This window comes from Acartia tonsa, chromosome 3 (genome assembly GCF_053477335.1).
Source record: "Acartia tonsa isolate MP-2025a chromosome 3, ASM5347733v1, whole genome shotgun sequence".
Classification (NCBI taxonomy): Eukaryota; Metazoa; Arthropoda; class Copepoda; order Calanoida; family Acartiidae; genus Acartia; species Acartia tonsa.
Window position 1 is genome coordinate 23,326,048 of NC_137262.1, and position 23,548 is coordinate 23,349,595.

A 23,548-nucleotide genomic window follows, 5' to 3' on the forward strand; every position below is an offset into this window, starting at 1 on the left:
AAAATTGGGAGGAGTAATTTCCAAGAAGTAAATTCTAAATATTTTGACATTTTATGTTTACTTTAAATTTTTACGATACCAAAATATTTTTTACTAATTTTATGTTGTGTTAATTACATAGCCGTAATTATGTATTTTTTAGATATTATTTATATATTCATGATTTTATCTTAAACTGAAAACATACATATATATAATGTAATGTCTAAATAAATATGTAAAATTCATATTTTGTTTGTGAGTTAACCTTTTATATTATTCTCTACATTATGTATTGAGAACTCTCTCTGGTAACAATTTTGATACCTTCACTTGCAAGATGAAACTAGTCTCCTATTAATTAAAATAGTTGAGACCTCTGATCAAAATTGAATCAACGCTTTGAAACAAAAATTATTTCCTTCAACCACTATCCTGAAGAAGAATCTGCCCCCACCCCCTGACCAACTTCATGCAGCACCTGGCAAAACTGGTCCTCTAATGGCTTACAAGATCAAGAAGGAGAATTTCAAGAAAGAAACATATCTTACCCTGCCTCGACGGAACTTCTGGTGCTGCTGTATATGGATATTTTTTTTTAATATTATGTTCAAAAAATCTTCCAAAATATTTGTAAAAATCTTTTAAATTTAAATTCATTTTAAACATTAATTTTACATTGACATTGAAGAGTGCAAACATGCACGAAATAATTTGTAATGTCTATATAAATACCAATAGAGCAATATGTTTTACGTTATAGTTCTCCAGAGCTTTTAAAAAAGATTTTCTAAACATTTGATAGATCACAACTTTTATACTTAGTAAGCTGATAATATCCACTAAATATGCGTATTCCTTTTTGAAAAGAACTATAAACAAAAATATTAGTGAACAATATTTAGTGAATATTATCGTTCTACTATTATTTTTAAGCCTTAAAACTCACTTTTACGGAATTTAGCACAACGTACCTACCTACCCCTTTCTTAATTCTCTCTTTAGAAGTGAAATTAATAAAGATAAAAAAACGATCAATGGCTTAATACAGCTGCAACAACGGAAACTTATTCATATTCATAACCGAATATTTTTATTAATTCCAGATATAAGAATAGATTTCCAACATGAACTTCCTGAAGTCTGTGGCGGACAAAGCCAAGTCTGCCGTGGACTCACTAGAATCCCCAACTAAATCTGTTACAGGTATAATGGGATAGTTGCACATCAAAGAATTTATGTGTTTGCTTATTTATATGGAGATTTCCTCATTTTCATCTCTTTTTGACTGTGTAGTCCAGAAAATGCAGCAACTTGTTTTCTCAATGATGTCCTGTCATTAACATGTGCTTCAGTCTGCCCTCAAGACCATTTTAGCCTAATTAGGTCATTTCATCGCTTCGCCTCCTGGTCATTTTTGGCCGCCCTGGTCTTCGTTTTACTTCTGGGGGTTCCCATCTTAAGCACTTCTTTGGTTCCATTCTTAACACATGTCCTAGTCACCTTAGACTTTTATTTTTCACTTTTGCTTCAATTTTATTGCACTTAGTCTTAGCTTACAGTTGATTGTTTGATATTTTGTTTGGTCAAAATATTTTACAAATTCTATTGTGAAATGTATTCAGTTGATTTTCAGCATGGAGATAATACAAAAAAAATGTTCTATGCAGAATCAATGTTTCAGCTGTTTATAAGATCATGCTGGACGTAACACTTTAATCCACATCAATATTTAGGTTCTCGGCAGAATGGAAGTGAAAGTGGAGCATCCTATGATGGAGATATTAGTGGACAAGAAGGATTTCTATGTCCAATGTGTATGTCGAGGTAACACCTTATTGTTTATTTAATTAAGAACCCCCTTCATTAGGATAGGTTAAAGTGGGACATCTGGCAAATTAGGATGCGATTGGAAGAACAGGTATGATTTTTAATGATGTTTTGTCGCTAGTTAGCCGTAGGCGGATAAGTATTTTTTTCCTTCATATCTCACGCTTCGTTTTTTATTAAATGAATAAGTTGGGGTACAATGTTTGGCACTTTCGATATAAGTAAATGATAATAAAAAACCCATAGAATGCGATAATAACTTCAGAAAAATCGAAGAAAATAGTTTTCATACTTAATTAACGTTTTTAAGTTTTTCTTCAAAAAGTTTAGATAAGATGCCTTTAAAAGTCGTCTATGATTTTGTCAGGGATAAAAATGTAACTTTAAAATAAGAATTACAACATATTTTTTCAATTAGTATAACGTAAAATTTTGAACATTTTATGGATCAGTATATTTTTTAAAATGTAAAGTAGAAACCTGAATATTTTATCATGAAAATTGTGTTATGATTTGATTGTCTGCTAGATTACAAGAAAAAAGATACTGACAGTACTTGTTGGTTCTTTTAATAAAATTAGGTAGATTACTTTCAGAACCCCTCTTTTTGCAACGTTATTTCAATAGAACAGAGCCGTAGTCTTAGTGTTCTCAATATCTAGACAGCCAACCATTGTTTTAGAATTGTTCAATGTTTTTAACTTCTGATAAAAACAGAATTAATGGTATTTTTGTAAATATTATACCTCCAAGAAATGGCTATACTTCCCAATCATATGTTGTGTGATATTTAAGAGGAATTATTTTGATATAATGTCATTAAAATATTCGTTGAAAAAAGTGCTATTCTAGCTTATACTTCACATTTTAATGTGTATGATAATTCAAATAAAAGATAATGAAGATTTATATTATATTTAATTGTTAAAATTATAAAGAAAAACCTGGAAACAGTAAAAAACTGACTTTATTTTATTGACGAAGGGAAAATTTTGTCAAATATTTGAATAAAAAAGCAATATAAAACAAAATAAATTATTTTTAATATAGTCACAAAAAGGCTTAATGAGTTTAGGAAATATTTCATTCACTAATCATGTCATTTAAACTCTATTTCACAGAATACAGTGTAAAAAGATGTTCTCGTTTTAATTTTAAGTAATTTCAAATGCATTTTAATACCTTTTAATGATTTATTTTTTGAAACATCTTTTTATAAAATGTTATTGATTTTTGAAGTTATATGTTAGAATGTTTTTAAATTTTGTTAACATTTTGTTTTAAATGTAGAAAATTGGTAATTCTAAACATTCAAAAAATGATTTTATTAAATTTTCATCACTTAAATTGCATGTTTGATGAAATTTTCAACTGATAATTCAAGAAAAATCGTTTAAGTTTTATTATATTTTACTTTGAATTGTTAAAAAAATATATAATTGTCAAAAAAGGAGAAGTTATGTTTTCCTCAAAAAAAGACCTAAAACATGAAAATTAACACGTGTAATGAGAATTTTTTCTTTCAGGTTTAATTTTAAGTAATTATTGATATTTTTTGTAAAAAGGATTTTATATAAAAAGTTTTAAAACTCGAGTTATGTAGTTGTTCTAAAAAAGGTTGCGAATTTATGCAATTTTCTTGCAAAAAAATTTTTCTAGGATTTTAAAAATAGCAAAGGGTGTTATTAGACGTACTTACAGATACAATTGCTAAGTCATTTTGGCCAAACACTAAAATAAAGTTTTGACATCTGAGGGTCCAACCGTGATCTATGATCTTCATATATATTTCATCCCTATATACATACATGTTAGAACTATATTTTCACAATCAAAATGAAAAATAAAGTTATTTAAGGTTACCTTTCAAGTTTCAACCAATATGAAAGAAACAACAAACTTACGGCCTATCATTTTTTACTTATCCCTGTTTTATTTTCAGATTTGCAGGTCCAGACCAGTTACAGCAACACTTTCAAGATAAACATTCTGGAGATGATAATCAACAGGATAATCAATCTACTGCCAGGTATAGTATTGATAGATAGATAAAGTGGGTAGATAATTATCACCCCTGAAAGCTAAAACTTACTAAAAAATATCTTAGAAACAGATAACGATGCACATAGCACAATGCACATGCACAAGTATAAAAGTAGAACTCTAAAAAATTTCAATAAACAATCACCGACCCCTCTTATAAATAAATAGAATGAACAGATTTTCGTTGATATCTCTAACCTTCATGTATATACTGTTTTATATCATGTCTAATGCTTTACAAAATCGCTCTATTGAAACCATGTAGTTAATTGTAAAAGTCTTCATATTTTATTTTTTTTATTTTATAATCTATTACTTTTTTAATGCGGGAAAAAGTTATAGATATATATATATTCCAAACATTCTAAAATTAATAGGTAGATTCTTATGAAGACAAACTATTAATTTCTATTATCTTAATTATAGTGGTGAGGTATTTTCTTCAACTGGAAATGGTCACAGAGATGAAGAAAAAACCTTGCTGTTGAATCAAATCAAAGCTTTAGAGGAAGCCAAGACATTAAGTAAGTGTCCTATCTAGGGATGGCAATCCGTCAAATTTTTGGACTGGATTCGGATTCTTACAAGAATCCGTCCAAAAAATGGCGGATTCCCGAGGATTCCGGATTCTAGCAATATTTTAAAAGGCTCTTATTAAAATTTAAGTGCTACATATGTCATAAAAATTAATGTTCTTGGTGGTCTCTATAATTATCTTCCGATAATCGAACCAGATTTTAAAAGATATTATATATACCTAATGATGATAATCTTTGTCTTCAAAAAGGGGGAGTTGAAAGAAAGAACTCAAGACGCTAATTTTAGCCTACCAATTAAAAATTCGAATCCGTTATTAAAAAATGGATTCCGGATTCGGATTCCAAAATTGGCCGAAAATTTGGCGGATTCCGGATTCGGATTGCCAACCCTAGTCCTATCATCATGATATTGATTACCCTTGCCCTTTAATTAAGACTTGACAATTTAGAAAGAAAACTGCACTTTTGAACTGGACACACGACACACAAACAAACTGCAATTGAATTAGAGCCGTCCTCAATTCTAATAGTAAACTTAAATCTTTTCTTTCTAATATTTTTAATTGTTCTATTAAAGTGAGTATGGAAGTTAATAATCTGCGATCAAAGTTAGAAGATGCCACTAATAAACAAATGGATGAGGTATTAAGTTACAGAATGTTGTTAAACAAATAAGATTTAAAAAAATTTATTTTCTTTAAATGATTCTCATTTACTTGTCAATTTTTGTCGGAAGTGTGTAGGGATTTTTTTTTTTTTGGGGGGGGGGGGGGTTAACATTGTTCTCCTTTTATATTTTTAGACTTAGATCTTTTGTAAACATCAATTAATGGGAATTTTTAAAATTCAGATGATGCTTGAAAAAGCACACCAGTTGGCGGCTGAGAATGTTTCCTTGAAAGCTTCCCTAGATGAAATGTCCAGCATTAATCAAGCCATAGAAGAAAGGTGCAAGGTATCTATGTTTTTTTTCAAATTGTAAACTATTTTTTAGCAATTTTGTTCATTTATATGTTATGCATTAGGGAGTGATTGAAAACTGACACTGATTAGGTACTTAACTGGTAAAGGGGGGGGGGGGAGTGGTGACTCGTCACACGACATGCCAGCAATTTTATTAAGGGCGCTACTACCTTAGTTTTAGAGATAATTGGGTAAAGTATTTTTGGTTGTGTCACTAATTACCCCGAGTTTTGGTATCTTTAAAAAAAACGGCGGCGGTAACGCCGCTCTCGCCGTTTTCCGCAGCCGAAAAAAATAACATGGTCTCAAATGATTCCAAATTGCCTAATTCGGCGATAAATGCAATAAAAAAAATTTTTGGCGGAAGCCGTTTTTTATTAAAATATTTTTTAATGACCAACCCAAAAAGATTTTGTTTCAATATCTTCAAAAGTGCAGGAGAAGCACTGAATTTAAGATATACCTTGATGAACGAGAATTGCTTGTAAGGGGAAAAATTTTGTAAAAAATAACATGGTCTCAAATGATTTCAAATTGCTTAATTCAGCGCGAAATGCAATAAAAAATTGTTGGGCGGCGGCGGTAAATGGCGGCGAACAGCGTGAGCGGCGGTCCCGCCGCGTTTTTTTTAAAGATCCCAAAATAAAATTGCTGGTATGTCGTGTGACGAGTCACCTCATTTACCCCCCCCCCCCCTTTTATTGTACATTGTATTATCCCTGTATATCTGGAAACAGTGTTGGCTAATGGAAAAAAGATATATCATTTTTTTTTCATTTTTTTTTTCATTTTTCTATCATTGTTTTGGTAATTTCATACAATAGAAATAGAAGAGTAGAAGAATATTCTGAACCCTTTTTTCGTCAAATCTAAGAGAGAACATTTCTAGCAGACAAAAGTATTGTTTACTTTCGACTCAAGCTGATGTGGATTCTTAAAAAATGATAGACTCGCTATTCGATAGTGAGGCAAAATTATTTGTGAAAAATCATCCAAAAGCACATTAAAAATCTACAAAAATTAAACAAAATCATATGTTAATAACCCTCTTAAGATTTTATTTCATTTTTGTAAATTTTTTCATTCGATTTTGGAGGATTTTTCACAAAAATAATTTTGCCTCACCAGCGAGTTGCCAGCCTAACTTTTTTTTTAAGAATCCAACTTTGTTTCAAGCTTTCAAATTGTAAACGAAATTTTTGGGCAATTAATTCTGATTCCGCAAAGCTTTCTACTAAGAAAATATACTGTTAACAGCTGACTTTTATGTATGTATGAAATAAAAAAAAACATGCCTTCGTAGGAAAATGTGTACATAATTTCAACCAATGAGATCCAATGTAAATTCCGATGCGATTCTCCTATTGGCTCAATCAGACATTCCCTCTCTTTCTTAGTACCTTTATTTTTCATACTTACAAATTTACCTGACACCATACCCATGAGATTTAGCTGAATATTGTTAAAATAAAACAAAATCTGCTGTATTTTAAAATTTATTTTTAAAACATATTTAACTTTACCTTCATGTATTTTTACTGTAAATTCATTATCTATCGTATTAATTAAAAATATTTAATTTTATATTGAAGGTTTTAGAAGTTGAAAAAGAACATAGAAATTCTATAGATGATGCTTCTGTATTAAAGCAGGTTTAATATATTTTTATACAAATTGCGCACAATTAACAATAATCCAAATTAGAATTTAAAAACTGAAATGATGAATAGGAGTTGATATCAGTGCAGCGTGCTATGGATGAAAGTCTACAAGAAAAAGAGGTCCAACTACATTCTTTAATTGATGAAAACAATAGGCTTAAAGCAGCAATAGAAAGCAAAGAACAAGAAGTATATCAGGTGAATTTATTTAGTTTAAATAGAAATATTCAATTTAAACCTGTTACCTTATCGCTCGGTAATTGAAAGGTTCAAGCATGGAGCAAGGGGATAGTTTTACTTTTGGGTCAAGCAGGAATTTTGATTGGTTTGTACAAACTAACGTTCTTTTTCTTTCCACAAAGATCCCATTGTCAAGGTCTAGGCCTAAAGTAATACTTAGTTAAAGCTATAAAAAATATTTATTGACTTTAAATAAAAGATTTAAAGAATTTACTTAGCTTTTTAAAAGGAGTAGATTATACCAGCCGAACAGATATGACAACCAAGTTAAACTTGGTAACCAATTTCCCTAGGTAAGGGGGGGGGGAAGTTTTGACACATTTGCGTAAACCTGGTACCTTGGCTTTATCTTTGGTCTGAGAGGATAGGTTATTAATGATAAAATCATTCTTATATGATGAATTTCACGAAGTTTTAAGATTTTTTGGGTAGACCTCCAGGTTCCGGAGCTGCAGGCCTCCAGGTGGTCTCTGTACAGGTAAAAATGAAAAAAAAAAATTTAAGTTACAAATCAACAAAATATGCATCTTTTTTCTTTAAATATGTAAATAATATTTAAAAAGGTGCATATTTTGTTTTATAAGTTGACCTTCAACTTTAAAAAAAAAAAATTTTTTTTTTCATTTTTACCTGTACAGAGACCACCTGGAGGCCTGCAGCTCCGGAACCTGGAGGTCTATCCAAAAAATCTTAAAACTTCGTGAAATTCATCATATAAGAATGAATTTATCATTAATAACCTATCCTCTCAGTCCAAAGATAAAGCCTAGGTACCAGGTTTACGCAAATGTGTCAAAACTTTCCCCCTCCTTGATACGTCAGAATGAAAAGTACTACGTGCATATCTAACATTTTTTTAGTTCTTACGTGATGTGAATCGGCGGTTTTTCAAAAGTTAACTTCAAATGTTATGTTTTATGTTTCAGAAGAACAACAACTCTTTGGAGGAGCACAACAGCTTGCAACTGAAGCTGGTGGAAACCAATCAATCAATCAAGGCACTGCAAGGCCAACTTCAACTTAAAGGGACAAGCCATGGTTTTGTTTAATTTTTCATTTCTTTTTAAGATCTTTTTCTATACGAAATTTATTTTGCAATCTAACTCTATAAACAATTTTTTTATGGGGAGAACTTTAATCTATGACACATTTTCCTATGCTTTGTCAAATTTTAAAAATCATGGAGAAAATCTTAAAGATGAAAAAATCCGCGACCTGGAATCTAACTGTGATAAACAAAAAGACAATCAGAAAGTATTACAGCAAAAATGTGATAATTTGGACATACAACTAAAACAGCAAAATGGCACAATAAAACAGTTACAAAACGAGCTAGAAAGTGCTAAAAATTTAAATGCTTCCGAAAAAATTGCAGTTAAAAATCTCGAGTCTTCTATTGACAAGCTAAAGAAGGAGAAAAATGAAGTTGTTAATAATCTTGAGTCAACTGGAGCTAAATTATCCAAACAAGTTGATGCCAATAATAAACTAGAAAAGGATAAAGAAGATCTTCAAGAAAATGTTAAGAGATTAACAGGTTATTACTACTCTTTTACTGTTTATAAAACTAGCTTCTACGCTCCTAGAGAACTCTATGAACACTGAAGGTTAGTGGGGAATAAGTCGACCCATTAATTTCAGATAAAAATTGAAATAGAAAAATTTGCGGGATGGGGATATTATTTTCCAGTGCAGGGGGGAATTCTCTTGGGAAGATGGAGCTACCCTCCCCTTAAATAGTTTTAAATCTTACCTGGACCTTTAAGAAGCTTTACTGTGAGGAAGAACCCTTTGAGTCCATCGATTTTCCTTTACAGGACGTTTAAGAATGAAATCTTTTGTTTTTAAAATATATAGATGGCCTGTACAAAGATGCTAGTTTGATAAAGTATTCTTGGATTGAGATGGATCAAAAGCTTTTAAAACTATTTCGATTAGGGAAATCTTAAGCTACAGACAGAAAGAGTTTCTTTTATATATGAGGATATGTGATTGTTATTCTTGCTTGGCATAAGAATAATTGTTAATTGTAGAGAAGTTTTACATAAAGTTAGAATTTGTAAAAAAAAAATAGAGTGACTTCGCTGCCAACATCAAAGAAACAAAATAAAAATAAAATATAATTCTCCGTAACATTCAGTGGTATATTTTGAATAGCAGTAGAGAAATTCAAGTTTCATTCCAATTTTCAAAAAAACATACGGACGACGAATGGACATTTCGAGTCATAGAGTAGCTTCGTTTCTAACGAAATTAATTTCATTAATACTTGTAATGTCAAAATCATATAAACGACATGTTGGTTGTGGTAATACTTTATAGTTGATACACCATTAGTATGTCATAGCAATCCTTGCTATAAGGTTTTAAATCAGTAGGACTATTCTAACATGAACAAGTTACTGTATGAAAGGTCCATAACGTATGAAAGGACTTACGAACACGCTCAATATGTAGAAAACCAAAAACACACAGAAAAGTAATTTAATTGAGTCCTTGCATTAAGTAAACAAATGGGATACTATTAATTACATTACATCCACCCTGGAACAATTTGTTCATAAATATCGCTGCAAATTTACACCGTTTTAAATTACAGTAATAAAATCTAATGCCTTATCAAGTAGTTAGTAAATGAAATACCTAGACGACCACTAATAAAGAAACAACAAATCAAATATTTTCTGGAAGCGTGAATGTGTTGTAGAAAGATACTGCATTATGACTGTAAAACTAACTAGCGGCTGTGCCCCTAGTATCTAGGGGCTCTGTATTTCAAGAGGCAGAAAGGGCCTCCTAGAAAAATAGCGTAAAACCATCACAAAACTTAAATCTGATAATGAAAATGCCTAAAACCATCTAGGGACCTAAAGCTCACATAAAATAGAAAAACCAATCAGTTCAGTAGTATTTAAGATCCTAAGCTTCATACATAAAACCCTTCTTTATATAATAGGATAAATTAATTATGAATATCCTGGTATGGAACCATTATACCGGCGGATATACTTCATCTAAGGAGTAATATTGCTTCTTATAAGAAGCAATATTTAATGACTAAATATTGCATGCTAACAATAATTTTTAAGGTGTTGATATAAATCTAATCAACCATACATAGCAAGTATATATTTTACCCATTAATTCTTTATTTGTTGATTTAATTAACATTTCCATAACAATGAGGCTTCTGCTTTATTTATATAATTAAGTGCAAGGTAGAAGATACGTTTGTCTATTTATTTTAATTACGGGTAAGTTGTATTTAAATAGCTGCTATGTGAGAAAAACGTCTGATTTTATTAGTGAAGATTGTAATAAATATGATTTGGTAATCATTTTATCATTTTAAAAATTTTCGTTGTTTTTTATCAATGTTCCCTGTTGAGCAAAGAACCCTCCTCCACACCCCCCCCCCCCTATTTTTAAAATGAATTAAAAAAAGAGAAAAAAGGAAGTTCTTAGTTTGTTTAATAATTCTTTTTGAAATGTTACATTTGATATCTTCCTCCCTTCCCCTTATTTTTAATTTAGGGGGGGGGGTGGTTCAGTGCTTGATAGGCAATTTGAGGTAGAGCATCTTTTTTTTCCTACTTAAATTAGTTATCATTCATTCACATTTCTATATGTATTATACAAATACAGAATACTAGAACAAAATGATATATTGTCATTTTTGCTCTTTTTTTATATTATTAATCTTGCCAAACTAAATTAATCATAACTGTCTTCTGATTAAGGTGAAAGAGAAGAACTGTTGAAACAGATAGAAGAAGGTGAAGGAAGCAATATGGCGATACAGCAATTAACTCAGGTAACTTCATTTTTTATTAACTTTTTTTGCCCGCTAACCGTTAAAATACTTTTTTTGTGAGGCTTTCTCTATCTTCATTTTAAGTCTTGCACACTTTACTCTAACAATTTCTGTCTCTTTTATATAACATTCACAGTCGCACTATTACCATTATTAAACTAATACATAATAATTGCTGTATTTACATTAATCATAAAAAATTCACGCCCTAATTTTTAACTGAAGTTAGTATTTACATTATTTATTTAACTATCAAATTATATGCGCTATCATGGATGTTATCATCCAAATAAACTGGCTTAAATAAAGATATATTTTAGGAAAACAGTAACCTACAGAATAAACTGTCAGAACTCAATACATCACTAAACACAAAAACAACAGAACACAATACCGAGCTGGCAAATCTGTCCACTCAAATCTCTACACTAAAAGATCAGTGCAATAACTATAAACTTGACATTGAAAGAACCAACAAAGAGCTTGATAATATTAACAAAGAAAAAACTGAAGTTGATCTTACTGTAACAAAACTAAATGAGGATTTACAAAACAAGGCTAAAGAAATGCATGATCTCAACAAAAAGCTTGAAACTACCAATGCTGACAATACCGAGCTAGCTAGTGAGATAACCGCTCTAAAAGAAACAGTTGCCAATCTCAAAGAAGATCTTGTCCAAGAACAAGCTATTCGTGATGAGAACATTAAAGTTGTTGATAACCTTACAAAGGAGAAAAATGTTCTGAATTCTACAGTTGCTAATCTGGAAGAGTCTATTAAAGATAAAGGTGACGAAAATAAGAACCTAAAGAATATGATAGAAGAGTTTAAAACAAAAGAAAAGGAAGGATCTGCAAAAATTGCTAGTCTTGAAAATGATCTGAAAAATTCTCAGGTATAATTTAGTTCAAAGCTGGGCTCGGTACATCCTTAAAAGCTTAAAATAGGAAAAAGAAATAATGTGTAGTGACAGCACTTTTATATTGATTAAACGGAACTGCACTATTTAAGAATATGTAAAAAGATTTACCAATGATTAATCGTAAAATTGCTTGAATACAAAATGCTTTATGCGGCTACACCTTCTATTAAAGTTTGATTATAGAAATACTTAGCTTATTAAAGTGAACCTAATTGCCCTAAGAATCACTTAAGTTTTATTGGATAATTTTTCAAGTAAAATTCTCCACACTGCCAGTTAACAGATCAAAAAAGGGCGACAGAATTAAATTTATAGTAGCGATTATACTGTTGCTTTTTGCTTTTAAAATTATACCTCTCTAATACAGGATTCCTAATGTAAAGTTTTTACTTAATTAATATTATTATAGGAAAATTTTGCTGACGTAAACTCTTTAAGTAAACATTTTGTTCTATTTTCTAGAATGATGTAGATGAGAAAGAGTCTTCAATAAAGATGTTGAAAGAAGCCAAACAGTACCTGGAACAAACTAACCATAAACTAGAGGAGGAAAAACTTAATCTTGAAGCCAGGTGAGTGGTTAAGGGGGAATTCGCTTTTGTCATTTTCTAATGAATCACCAGCAAAATTACAAAAGTTGCCAATTATTTCAAAGATATTAACTTTTAAAAAAATATTTTTATTCTGTGCAGTAATTCTACTAGGTATAATATGTTATAAATGAATTATTGTCAGTTTGACAGAAAAAAAGCATTTGACGAATGTTAGGTATGGGTTTTTAACGATTTTCAGATATTGTTGATGTTTAAAATTTTTCTTTTAAATAGTTCAATTCAATAAAGAAGGAAGCTATGTAGTGATTTTCAGCGTTCCACTCATGTTTTAAAGTCTTATAGAACACTTACCTTTACGAAAAATACGCGCTAAAATGTCTCCATTTATGGAACAAACGATATCCTTATCTGTAAATTAAAACCTTAAAACTGTGGTACTTATTTTAACATGACCATTTTGGTCAAAATTGCATTTAATTTCAGAGACTGATAAACTGAATCATGTCCCATATTAAAAAAAAAGAAAGTACTAAATGTTTGGTTGTTTGTATTGTTGTTTAAAAGAGAAGTATAAAAATTACAAAATTGGTCAATAATAAAAGGAAATAGAACAATGTTACTTATTACGTATACAAATATATGAAATTGGGTCCATTGACAAATCTTTCAAAGCCAATGAAATATTTTATGATCAGGAGAGAAGAGCTGGACGGTCAACTGGAGCAGGCGAGGGACAAAATTGATCAGCTGATGTCAGATGGGGAGCATGAAAAGGCCAGGGTACAAGAACTTGAATCTGTCATTAATAAAACTGAAAACAAGGTAATTATTTTAATCAGATACAAGGTATAATTCATTTAAATGAATTTTTCAGTATCTTCTCGTACCAAAAGTTTCTCTGACTTGTTTTTAATAAAGAAAATAAGGAATTTGAAATTTAACATAAAATATTTTTTTGATTTGATTATTCCTGTTCTATTAGGTATTCTAATATTTGCAAAGAAATATGATTGTCATCTCTTCAGTACCATGTACAATTATATTTATATCTATAATTTTTTTAAAAAATGCATTGCTGTCCGTTCATCTGAACCTTAAGATCTTAGTAACCGCTGAACCGACAAGGTTTTGCTATCATGGAATATATACACAAGTTATTTTCTTTGGGAATGGGACAATCATAAACCCAGACCCCCCCCCCCCCCTCCCACCCAACAAATTTTTTTTATCTTAAATTGTAATGTGATAAAGATTTTCTTCTTAAAGCCAAAATAAAATTCTGATGTAACTTTAATCAATTTTAGGTACAGGAGATGAGAACGGCAATAGAGCAGGCCATGGGCAAGGAGAGATCCCTTCTGTCTGATCTAGAAGAGAAGTCTAAAACAATAAGCGCCATTGAAATGGAAAAATCTACCATTGCCAGCAGCTTAGAAAGTAAACAGTCTACTCTTGAAATGCTTAGGTAAACTTCAGTTTAATATTATTAAAGTAGATACCTTATGAATCATTGACGTCCATGGTTTTTATTGTTTTGTTTTTTTTGTTATTGGGGGTAGGGTAACTATATTATTTTGAGAACGGGGGGGGGGAGGTATTCCAAAATTGTTTACTTCCCAAAAATATCAACACGGTGTAATTAACTCATTATAAATATTTAGAGGGTGTGAAATAAAAAAAGTTATCTGACATCTTCCTTGAGATTAAAAAAAATTAAGAGAATATAGGATTTTACAACTTGAGTAAGTGAAACATCATCATGAATATTTTACGATGCTATTAAAATGTTTTGTAAAATTATTAGGGTTGGCAATCCGTATCTGAATCCAGGATCCGGAACCCGGAACCTCCCAATTTTTGGTCAATTTTGGAATCCGTTTTTTAATAGCGGATTCAGATTCTTAATTGGTAGGCCAAAATTAGCGTCTTGAGTTTTTTCTTTCCACTCCCGCTTTTTGAAGGCAAAGATTATCATCATTATATATAAAATCTTTTAAAATCTGGTTCGATTCTCGGAAAAGAATTATAGAGAACACCAAGAACATTTATTTTTAGGACATATGTAGCACTTAATTTTTATAATTTAAAAAAAGCCTTTTAAAATATTGCTAGGATCCGGAATCCGCCAAAAATAAGAATCCGGAATCCGCCATTTTTTTGGATGGATTCTTGTAAGAATCCGAATCCGAAACCGGTCCAAAAATTTGACGGATTGCCATCCCTAAAAATTTTACTTTGAGACAATTTTATGAATAATAAGTAATACGTGGATTATACTGTAAAAAAAACTTTAGATCAATTCGGAAATTACTTTAGACAAGAGCTGACTTTTTTAGAAACCAACAGGATACGTTTACATGACCGCCATAGGAAGGCATACAAATAATAAGTAATGGCCAAAAATCAAAAATGCATACAGAGCGCGCGACAAGATAAAATGCGTGTAAAAACTTTCTTTTTCGCTTGCTTACTTGATAGCTCTGTTTCTTGTATTATGCATTGTTGGATTAGGCCATTTCAAATTTTTTTTAGTCATTTCGTTTCTAATGTTGTGCGAATGAAGCCTGTTTTGTCGCTATCAATCTATAATATTTATATGTTTATTTCGTTTTTTACAGTGTACATTGAAATTTATTGTTGTTATCAAATAATATGAAATATTTTATATTTTCTCCTCAATTTATTTCTCTAAACTATTTTTCTTTCCCTTTTTAGCTTAAAAATGTAAATAATTTTACATAAATTTTTGTTTAAAATATTTAAATTGAAAGGCATAGTCATGGTGTAGAAATTTAAATAATTTTATTTACAAAGCACGTGGAAATCGTGCTAATAAAGTAGCATAAAACTATCCTGAGACATATGCGAAGCATTTCTTAAGTGGAAAACTCATTCTATACAGTGGAAGTTAGATCTTAGCGGATAAACAAATATTTTTTTAATATAATGAAATAAAAAATTCGTAGCAGCCAAAGCAACCCTGTATAATTTTATTTTTGTATAGAAGAAAACAAAACTAATACCTAGTCTCAATTGTCTTTGTTGAAATAAAAAGTATAAAACTCAGTTATACAATTATTTTAGTTCTTTTTTATGCCCTTCTTGAAAAATGTTTAACCATTAACGTTCCCCTCCAGTTTTTTTCTATCTCATTTTCTGTGTGGAAAAGATAAAGAGCCCAAACTGCGTGACTTTTTAAGTATGGGTATGACACATAACTGAGAGTTGGAATTTTTTGAATATCTCAATCCTGGCGGGCACAGGATGCCAGCAAACCTGGCAGGGTCATCCAGGAAAAGAGCAAAAATATTTTTTTTTGACTAAAACAAAGCATTTTATCATACCAAAATAATAAAATATCCTCTAGTAGTACATCCTTATATGAAATACAGGTGTTCAAGTCACTTTTAGGTTCCAGGTATGATCCTCCAGGTCTCCAGAAATCTTTAAAAGGCTCCTGTTGCCACAATTTTTGACGTAGAGACTTCAAATTTTAAACTTAAGCTTTTCTGACACGTCTCATAACGTATTAAAATTTCATAAAGATCTGCCGCCGTTTTCCCGCAGACCGCCGACTGCGGCGGCTGGCAGCTTCCAATTACAGCTGCGGCCGCTGAAATTTATATTTTGATATTTCTAATGTAAAATTTACATAAAGATAAACATTTTCTGGAAAAAAATTGTTCTTCTAGCTTCAAAAATAAGAAAATTACAGCCGTTTGAAATTTTTAAGTAAAAAAGACCTAAAAACAAAGGTTGTTAAATAAAAGGATGAAGGAAGCGAAAATTGACTTAGACTTATAAAAGGTCGGATATTCATTATCAAACAGGGGACTTGCACACAAAAAATAGCCCTTTAGCTATGACAGGAACTGAGATAATTAAGGTGCGGCAAGGGGCCCGACTGTAAAGGGTTAATGTTGTATGTCTTTTTACGAAAGGACAGTAGGTAATCTTTTTTATTTCAAAAGGGCATCAGTTTTCATAAAACCTATTCTTGTTATATTTAGGAAGGAAAAGGAAGATGCGGAGACTAAATTGGAAAGTGAGAAACAAGAGAGAATTGAGTTGGAAGAACAAATCTGTAACCTACAGGTTAGATGAGTTTCCAATAGTAACAAGGACCTCGGTGTTCATAAAAGCGAAGCTACGAAAAAAACTTTATAGACAGAAATTATTGCACAGGACAATTGGCAATATGCCAATTAATTTTTCCCCAGTTATTTTATTTGAAAAACTGTCTTTTGTAAATGATAAAGATTGGCGGAATAAAGGGTTGTAGAATGTAGATTGATAAAAAAAAGTATCCATATGACTCAAACATAATAATTTAGTGTAAAAAACAAAAATTTTACCGTCTTGAAACATTACCTAGTGCTTTTTGATAAGTCTTTTTTTTAATACTAGTGGTTGTGCACTTAGCTTCTTGAGGCTCTGTATTAGACGGAGAAGCCCAAAACCAGTCCAAGACTTAAATAAAAAATAGAATAGCATAAAACAACCTGGAAATCTATGTGATGTTTAACTGAAATGGTTCAGCAAATCTTAAGATTCAGACAACATAAACTTACCAAGTATAATAGATACTAGTTGGTGAAAAAAGTTTGTCCTGTTAAATCTAGAAAAGTTTCTCTGATAATAAGTACCAATAATGTTTATTTGTGTGCAAAAGAAAGATTTGCAATATCTTTTATTGTTCTCAGGTAAAATATATTATTATAAATATTATTACTAGTTGCTTCTCTTCTAGCCTTTAGTTGAGAGCGGGGGAAGTTAGAAAATAGCTTAAACCACCCCAAGTTATTTGCAGGCTTTCCTAAAAAGTACAACACATATGGACTAGCAACTTTTTAGATCTCTAGCTTGAGGCAAAAAAAATATGTAGTTTTATCTATTGTTTTAGATTTCTACGTATCACAATATGACGCAAATAGCTGTTCTTTTCCTAGAAATTAAGATCCAATATTTGAAGTAGTTATAATATTTCTATAATTATTATTCTGTTTTAGGTTCTCTTTTTAGAAATAATAATATTCTATTGTGTTTCTTAAATGATTAGTTTCTATTGTTGATTTTAATTAAATAAAGGACACGTCATTACCAAAGAAGATGTAAATGTAGCTACAGCTCCGCTAATATGTCAGATATGTGATATAGAAAATAAGATTTTATTAGGGGAAATACCCTAGGCCATTTAAGAGAAGCTACTTGTAATCAGGCAAACTGAGGAATTCCTCACAAAGTGCACAAAAATGGCTTGTCTGAAAATATAAGGGAAGTATTGATCTCATAGCAATTGAATCTTAAAGGCTTTTAACATGTGTACATAACAATATTATATTAAAATTGTTCTCATTTTGAATGTCTTGTACCATTTTGCAATTCTGAAAGATTTATTGATATTATATTTTTAACTGACAGTTAATGCCTTTGAGGGTAGGGGATGTGGAAGTCACTTCCCCTCCAATCACTTTCAATTTTAGTTTTAAAAAGTTGGGGCTAATTTTTTTTCTAGGGGCGATTTTTCTTTAGAGTGTGGTGGTACCCTCCCCCAAAATTGTTATAAACCTTCTCTACAAGAAGCTTCACTGTAAAGGAGAAGCATATTGGTTCAGCGGTTAGTAAGAACTTTCGCTACAGACAAAAAAAGCTTACTACCTTTTATAATAGGATAATAGGGATTTACACTTAGTTCAGCCTATTTAGTTACAAAACCTAGATGTAATAATTCGATGATGAGTGTTGTAAAAAAGTTAAATTAGATTATTGAACTCTTTAGTTTCCTAGCTACGTGAGATTCAGGGATATGTTAAAAAAAGATAAATTAAATTCACATTTCTGTCCAATTTAAAAGCATAAAATATGTCTAATGTAGATTGAAAGTGCTTTTTTCAATAATGATTTTATTTCTATTTCATTTTATCCTTATTCTAGTTTGACGTAGGCTGACTAGTAAATGAATGAAAAATATGACACAAAATAGTATTGAAATACATATGTATTTCTAATCATTGAAATTGACAAACTCCTTGGGATTACAAAGAACGTTTATCTACAATATGTTCAGTTAATTTTATCATTTTGATTATAAATAACTTGAAAGCAAAACTTATAGAATTTAGGGAAAAAAGCATAATAGGAGAACTTTAAAGAGAAATAATAGGCAGGGAGCTTTTAGCACAAAAAAGTTTAAAAATAAATTTGCTTTTCTTTGTCTTTGAAGGCTTATGAACTTAAACAAAGTATATGGACATGGTAGGTAAATAATTAATTGGTTGGGGGAGGGGGGGGGGGGGGGTGTCGAAAATGATTCATATACCTGCGTACTACACTAGATCGTGTAATCATATTTTAGAGGATTATAAAATTTATATTATTTCAGAGCAAATGGGAAGTAGAAAGAAGTAAACAAGAAGAGAAACTGGAAGAATTACAAACTGCTAGAGAATTATTAATCAATCAAGTAGGTTTTAAAAAAAGTATAAATTTAACAGGGTTGACTAATCTATAATAATCGAAGCACCAAAAATCTTAGCTGGACAAAAAGACAAAGTAAGAGAAGATAATTTGAAAATCACGAAATCTTGGTATTCAAATAGATCGGCTTAGGGAATCTTCTTGACTTTTTTTCAGCTGTTGAGTCTATCTTGAATATGAGCCAATAAAATTAATCTTCCAAAATATATCTGACTTGCAGACTGATATTTAGAATTGTAGAGTAGCACCGTTACAAATAAAATATAATTAGAAAAATATTATTTGTATTTAACTAAAATTGTTTTTAGGTTGTTGAGTTGAAAGAATCTCTCAACAAGGACAAAACTTCCTATGAAGCGAGGCTTGGAACTTTGCAGGGAAAACTTGATCAACAGCACAAAGAATTTGAGGCTACCAAAGCCACACTCCAAGAAGCTCAACTAGAACATGCAAGTTTCAAGGTAAAAAGGAGTAGCTGCGAAGTATTTGGAAAATCTTCTACTTTATGAGATGCTTAAAGAAACTTAAAATGCTTTTAAATTGACTGTGTGAATTTAACAAAGCGGTAAATAATAGTTATTCATCGTATCGTATTATGGACAGCTTACTGCGGATATTAAAATGAAAGGTTATAAAATTAAAACCTTTTGCTACTCGGTGTTAACAAAACTGGTATTAATATTATTATTTTTCTTTTGATATTCGTAGAAATATTAATACGAAACGGTACATGATTTTTCAGTTTCGCTTAGAACCTGTTTTATTTTAGCGAATATTAATCGGTTTAGAAGGCATACTAGAAATTTTTTATATCTGTGAGCAGAGCATTCGTTTAATTCAAAATTTTGCCGTTGGACAATAACATACATAAAAAGATGTTATACAAACATAAATCTGGACTTAGCTTTCCATAGCTCCACTGGGTCCCAAGTAACATTGTTCTTCCTGCTGACTTATTAATTTTGATTTATTTAGGAGAAATGTTCTAAACTGGAAAAAGATCTGAATGATGAATTAGACACAAGCTTAGCGAGAGTAAATACCCTAGAGGATAGAGTAAAGGAAGCTGAAAAAGAAACTAATAAACAACAGGTAAATAATAGTTAAATTTCTTAAAATATGTTTTACACGTAAATTTTTCCTTTCAGATATATATTGTTTCATGATTTTTTTTTTTATAAAAGTGAACTTTATAAGATACAGATATAAGATGCTGATTTTACATTGTACGCGTAGCTTTTAAATTAAAAACTATTTTTTTAGTCCTTGCTCAACACAGCTGTCGTAGAGCGCGATGCTGCGCATTCAAAAATGCTCGAACTTCAAGCCGCTGTCGGTGCAGCTACTGAGGAGCGGCGAGGTCTCCTAGAGCGTTGTTTGGCGGCTGAAGCGGAAACAGAGCGGTCACGTAATTTGACCGTCGAGCTGCGACGCAAAATGGAGGATTCTCAAGCAGCGCTGCATGAATTGGGAAGAGAAAATCAATCTTTGCAGGTTTGTTAATTTACTTAACAAGAAAATGACAAGGCTTGAAGGCAAACTAAGTAATTCAGTGTTACTCATTAATCCATTAACATGATTTTGGTTGTGGTATCATAAAATAAAAAATAGGGTGAGGGGGGGCGAATCCGGTATTTTTTTCGGATTTTTTTTTAAATGGGGTAAATATTAATATTTTCAAATGAAACCAAGACTATTAGAAAGATTACGGAAAAGACCATCAGGTCCTAATAGGACGTTATCCTAGGACTTTTAGAAGTTTGTCATTATTGGACTCAAAGGAATTACTGAGAAGTACCCAACAGGGGGGCTATTCCGGTAACGTTTTTTCAACCTAAAAAAATCGATGAAAAACGGCCAAACAGCCAGTCAAACATTAAAAATCAAAATTAGTATAGGTTATAGGGATTATCCACAAAAAAATTCATAAGGATCGGACTATTCCTTTTTTTACAGATCAGTTCTAGGTCTTGCCAATTTTTGTATAGGTCGATTTTACACACCTACTGAAAAATTTTTGGAGAAAAAAAATTTTTGTCTGACTTTGAGACCCAATAAGTAACCTTAAAATTTATCTCACAAAATTTTCATTTTATACTTTTTTATACTTCAATTTAATAACGAACAAATTTGCCCCTCCTCATCCTAGTTTTTTTGCCATAAAGAAACCATTTCTTCTTAATCTTTTCTATGTCAACTACCGTTAAAAGATTAAAAAAAATCACCTTTCTTATAAGAATGAAAATATTCTATTTTTACTCAGATTTAGACCCACAGTTATCTATTATTTATGATGCATATGAAAGGTGAAAACAAAATGGATTTTTCGTGTCTACTCCATTTCAATATATTGACACTGTGATATTTCATTCAATAGGAATTGAAACAATACACTATCTTGATAGAACTTTCAAAGCTATTCTAAATTCTATCTATTCGTTATCTATAATAGTAATTTTTTTAATATTAAATGTTATGTTTTATGTTCAGTAACATCCCGTATACGAGTTTGCTTGTTGGTTTATTATTTTAAAGAAAGGTTCTCAATAATTCTGAGGGTTTAGGCAATAATCTTTTAGTAATACTAAGATGTTTTGTTTGGGAAATCTCGCTTACCCTCCTCTTCCAGTGCTAAGGGCGCATCCATTAATAAAACTAAGATATGAAAAAAATATTAATATATGTCAAATAATTGGCATAAGACATGAATCTGATACATTTTTTTAGATGGAAGTAAGTCGGCAGTCTGGAAGAAAATGGAAGGATGATTCTGACGCAACCAATTGTCATAGCTGCAGGTAATTGTCGGTTGATAAAATTTTGCTGCATTTTTTTACAAATTTTATTTCTTCGTGAATAATTTTTTAAAATATATTTTTGCACTTTTGAACAAAGCAAAGCATTTGATTCTGTTTTTTATTCATTATACCTTTCTAAAAATTAAACAGTACAAATATCATTAAAGAAAGGTTGTTGACCTTAGGGCCACTGAAATTTCGCAGCTGTTAAATATCTACAATCTTTATTACTCGGCAGTGATTTTGCAGATTGATGTACTTTTCTATAATTATTCGGGAAGCTTCCATTTACTAATGTTGATTTGAATTTTTTCAGTGGTTTGTTTTCCTTAACAAATCGAAAGCATCATTGCAGAAACTGTGGAAATATATTTTGTAATCCCTGTTCATCAAAACAGGTAATATGTTAGAGAAATCATGAGTCTATGAAATAACTAATAGGCTTTTAAAAAGCAAAGCTTTTCTATAATTAGAGTTGGTCCGCTCATCCGTAACGGATAGCTCTTTTCATTAATTTACTCAGGTCAAAATTGTCTTTTCGATTTCAAGCTATGCATGATGATTCCTATAACAGTTAGGTACGTTTTAGAAGCGTGGCAACTTTATAATCGTTACAAGAAAGTCCTACGTCCATTTTAAACATGCTGTTTTAAAAACTTTTTGAACACTTTTTGTATGATATAATTAGCCTATCCATTTTAAAATTGAAATAATGATTCCTAGGACAATATACAAATCCATAATAGGGAAAGCTTTTCTTAAATTTCTTATTCATTTTAGACGACAATGGATGGATTTAAGAAGCCACAGCGAGTTTGTGAAGTTTGCTTTGTAGAAATTGGAAATAAATAAAGAAAAATAATTTTATAGATTAAATTTTTAGCAAAAATTATATCATAGAGACAAAATATATTCTAACTAGTTTTTCGATATATTTTTACTTAAAAATAAAGTTTAAATTTAAAATTTTTTAGGCAATAAATAAATATGATTTTTTTTAAAGTGTTTAATAATTATGTATGTCATTGGTGCCAGAAAAATTGATTTTATACCGGTGATTGTGATTTTAATCCAGTAATAATAACATTTGATAACTCGGATCTTATTAAGTTCTTTAAAATATTTTAATGATATTGTACCAATGTATTATAATATAAGTAATGGTATATTTTTAATTTATGCTAATTATACTATCTAAGGTTATGTAATCAAACATATAGGCTTCCCACATTTTATTAATTGCGATCATTTAAAATCATTTTACTTTGCATTTATTATAAGGCAACCGACTTAGTATTATTAACAATTTTAATTTAATCGTAAAAATACGAAGGAAAAAAAGCTTCTAATCTTTTTTCATTAATTTTAAAAGTCATTGTTAGTTTGGGCCTAACTATAACAAACAATAGGTATCAAATTTTACTTTTCAAGAATTTAATTTATTTATGCTATTGTCATAAAACTGATTTCTCTAAAAAAAATTATATTGTCAATTTCTAACAAGATCATAAAAGTTCATGGCACGCAAATGATTTATGGAAAGCATATTATTAAATTATATCTACTTTTCATTAAAATAGAATACTCGGAATTAATTTTACTTTTGAAAAAATGCGTATGCTATAATTTTCTATATAAAATTTTGCATAATTTATTGTAATGAAACTTATCAACTGACCAGTAATGTTAAAGCTTATATTTATGAATAAATATTTATTAACAAACAA

At 30.4% G+C, this 23,548-nt stretch overlaps 1 protein-coding gene across 2 annotated transcripts; it reads left to right on the forward strand.

Moving 5' to 3' along the window:
- Nucleotides 1-1,051: 1,051 nt before the first annotated feature.
- On the forward strand, nt 1,052-23,548 carry LOC145313685 (uncharacterized). 2 transcript variants are annotated; one of them, XM_080153229.1, is made up of 23 exons: nt 1,052-1,185; nt 1,716-1,806; nt 3,752-3,838; nt 4,279-4,376; nt 4,969-5,033; nt 5,242-5,346; nt 6,947-7,006; nt 7,085-7,213; nt 8,182-8,274; nt 8,447-8,792; nt 10,996-11,069; nt 11,390-11,965; nt 12,455-12,564; nt 13,242-13,368; nt 13,851-14,011; nt 16,557-16,641; nt 18,929-19,009; nt 19,332-19,484; nt 19,999-20,115; nt 20,287-20,517; nt 21,751-21,821; nt 22,138-22,219; nt 22,602-23,548. In XM_080153229.1, the coding sequence occupies exons 1-23, from the start codon at nt 1,107-1,109 to the stop codon at nt 22,671-22,673; spliced, it is 3,093 nt and encodes a 1,030-aa protein (XP_080009355.1). In that variant the 5' UTR covers nt 1,052-1,106; the 3' UTR covers nt 22,674-23,548. The 2 variants fall into 2 exon arrangements, with proteins under 2 accessions (XP_080009355.1, XP_080009356.1); XM_080153230.1 differs by lacking the exon at nt 6,947-7,006.

Excerpts from the sequence above, each read along its gene's own strand:
- LOC145313685 (XM_080153229.1), top strand. The coding sequence starts at position 1,107 with ATGAACTTCCTGAAGTCTGTGGCGGACAAAGCCAAGTCTGCCGTGGAC. Across the intron at positions 5,034-5,241 it reads CTAATAAACAAATGGATGAG|ATGATGCTTGAAAAAGCACA; the intron begins GTATTAAGTTAC and ends TTTAAAATTCAG. Across the intron at positions 7,007-7,084 it reads ATGCTTCTGTATTAAAGCAG|GAGTTGATATCAGTGCAGCG; the intron begins GTTTAATATATT and ends AATGATGAATAG.